This window comes from Arachis ipaensis, chromosome B06, assembly GCF_000816755.2.
Source record: "Arachis ipaensis cultivar K30076 chromosome B06, Araip1.1, whole genome shotgun sequence".
In the NCBI taxonomy this organism is placed as follows: domain Eukaryota; kingdom Viridiplantae; phylum Streptophyta; class Magnoliopsida; order Fabales; family Fabaceae; genus Arachis; species Arachis ipaensis.
Window position 1 is genome coordinate 120,810,173 of NC_029790.2, and position 1,802 is coordinate 120,811,974.

Consider the following 1,802-nt stretch of genomic DNA (forward strand, 5'->3'; position numbering starts at 1 on the left):
ACTGAAATGTTAAATAAAAAAAAAAGGCTTTTAGCTTTAGTCCCATAAAAAAAGTTAGAACAAATGCACTATAAATAACACAGATGTAGCACGTTATATTTCCTGTCATAACTCATACACTAAAATTTACATTCTTCAGGGTCCTCTATTTGGTAAAATAAATTCTTTCTAACCTGAAAATTACATCATGTTCTAAGTAAATTTCCTTCCTAAGCATTTCCATGGCCTCCCCATAATCATTTTGCCCGAACCTGATACATTTTTTCTGAACTGAATCCAATCATCAAGAACACTCCTAAGGTCATGAACCTTGTTTGTGAGATCTTCACAGCAGTTAGCATGGATGGTAGAAGCTTCCATCAACATATCCTTATTTTGCTGACAAAATCCACCAAAATAAGTTGTATCTATGTGGTTAACACGGAAGCCATAAGCTGCAACCATATCTTGATTTTGCGCTATGGTTGCACATAATGAATCTTCATCTGGAGACTTTGGAAACAGAAACTTGACCAATTTCCAGTACTTGAGGAATTCAAAAGCTATACCATTCGCTTTCAAGAAAAAGATTCCACCGTCGTGAGAGTAATCGCCGCTCTGCACATTACCAGAGGAATCACACGAAATTGAGAGCTCTTGAATTGGATTGAAGTGTGATAACGGACTTCTCAGCCATAGTACATCTGCTTCCTGCAAAACAATAAGTCTCATGCAATTCATACTTTTAATAAACACCAACACTTGACCTTAATTAAATTTGTGTATTTTCCAACTTTTCTTCCGAGATCTCCAGCCATCAAAGGCTATAAATATTAGGGGCCAAATCCCCCTCAGGTGTCGCCACCCCCATCCCGCTTTGAGGTGACGGCTATCTGGTGGCTCCCTGATTAATCTCCCGTTCCACCACTCTGAAAAGTTCTTGACCAGAACACTATACTTTTCTAAAGTAGAGAATTAAGACCCAGGATACAAATACATAAGTTTTGATATTAGTATTATTATCTATGTCATCTCTGTATTTGAGTCCTGTCTTTGAAATGAAACATTATGTTATTTATTAGCAAAACCTAAAAAATTAAAAAATAAAAAAGTATCCATCATCATTTGCAAGTTGAAGGCTGATCAAAATCCATACCGTGAAGATTGTGTTGTAACCCAATTCAAGCATTTCTAACAGAACATTGTTCCTTCTCCAACTGAACGAACTGTGATCTGGGCCTGTGGTGGATTGTATTTTGGTGGCAAAATAATGCACAAAAGTGTTGGGGTGGATGCAATGGTGATGCAAGGAAATGCAGTATTCATAGGCTTTGGGGTCCATGGCTATGACCGCCAAGTGATTCAAGAATCTTTGAGTCCCATCTCCATGTTTGAAGCTTTGAAGAAAAACGTCAAGAATAGATCCAGGTCTTGCCCATGATTCATCCACCATGGTTAGGATGATTGTTCTGTCTGGCATGGCCACTTTCTTCAGCACTTGAACCAACTCTTGTCTTTGTAACTGATAAGTAAGGACAAATCAGCAACAACTTTAGATTTTAGACGTATAATTTTTTTAAATTTTTAGATAAGCAACTTTTTTTGTTAAACTGATTGTTATTGTTTATTAGTGGAACTGCCTATAAAAATTGGCAAGTTCTATATAGATGTAAGCATCTGCTACTCCGACCTTAAAATTCCATACCAAATCAATCAGAGGCCAGCACCAAGCTTCTGAAGACCAATCAGGTTATAATCAAATAATAAATTTATCCATAAAATATATTTTATTAAAAATTAATTTTTTATATTTTATTATTTTA

The 1,802-nt window shown here is 35.9% G+C and overlaps 1 protein-coding gene across 1 annotated transcript in view; it reads right to left on the reverse strand.

Annotated features, from left to right (window-relative positions):
* LOC107605028 (uncharacterized protein At4g15970) overlaps positions 46-1,802 on the reverse strand; it is a 2,448-nt gene continuing 691 nt past the window's right edge. The window contains exons 2-3 of the mRNA XM_016306763.2: positions 1,136-1,501; positions 46-690 (exon numbers count right to left, since the gene is read on the reverse strand). Of these exons, the coding sequence (XP_016162249.1) occupies positions 193-690; positions 1,136-1,501 (864 nt within the window). The 3' untranslated portion in view covers positions 46-192. The remainder of the gene's footprint in view (positions 691-1,135; positions 1,502-1,802) is intronic.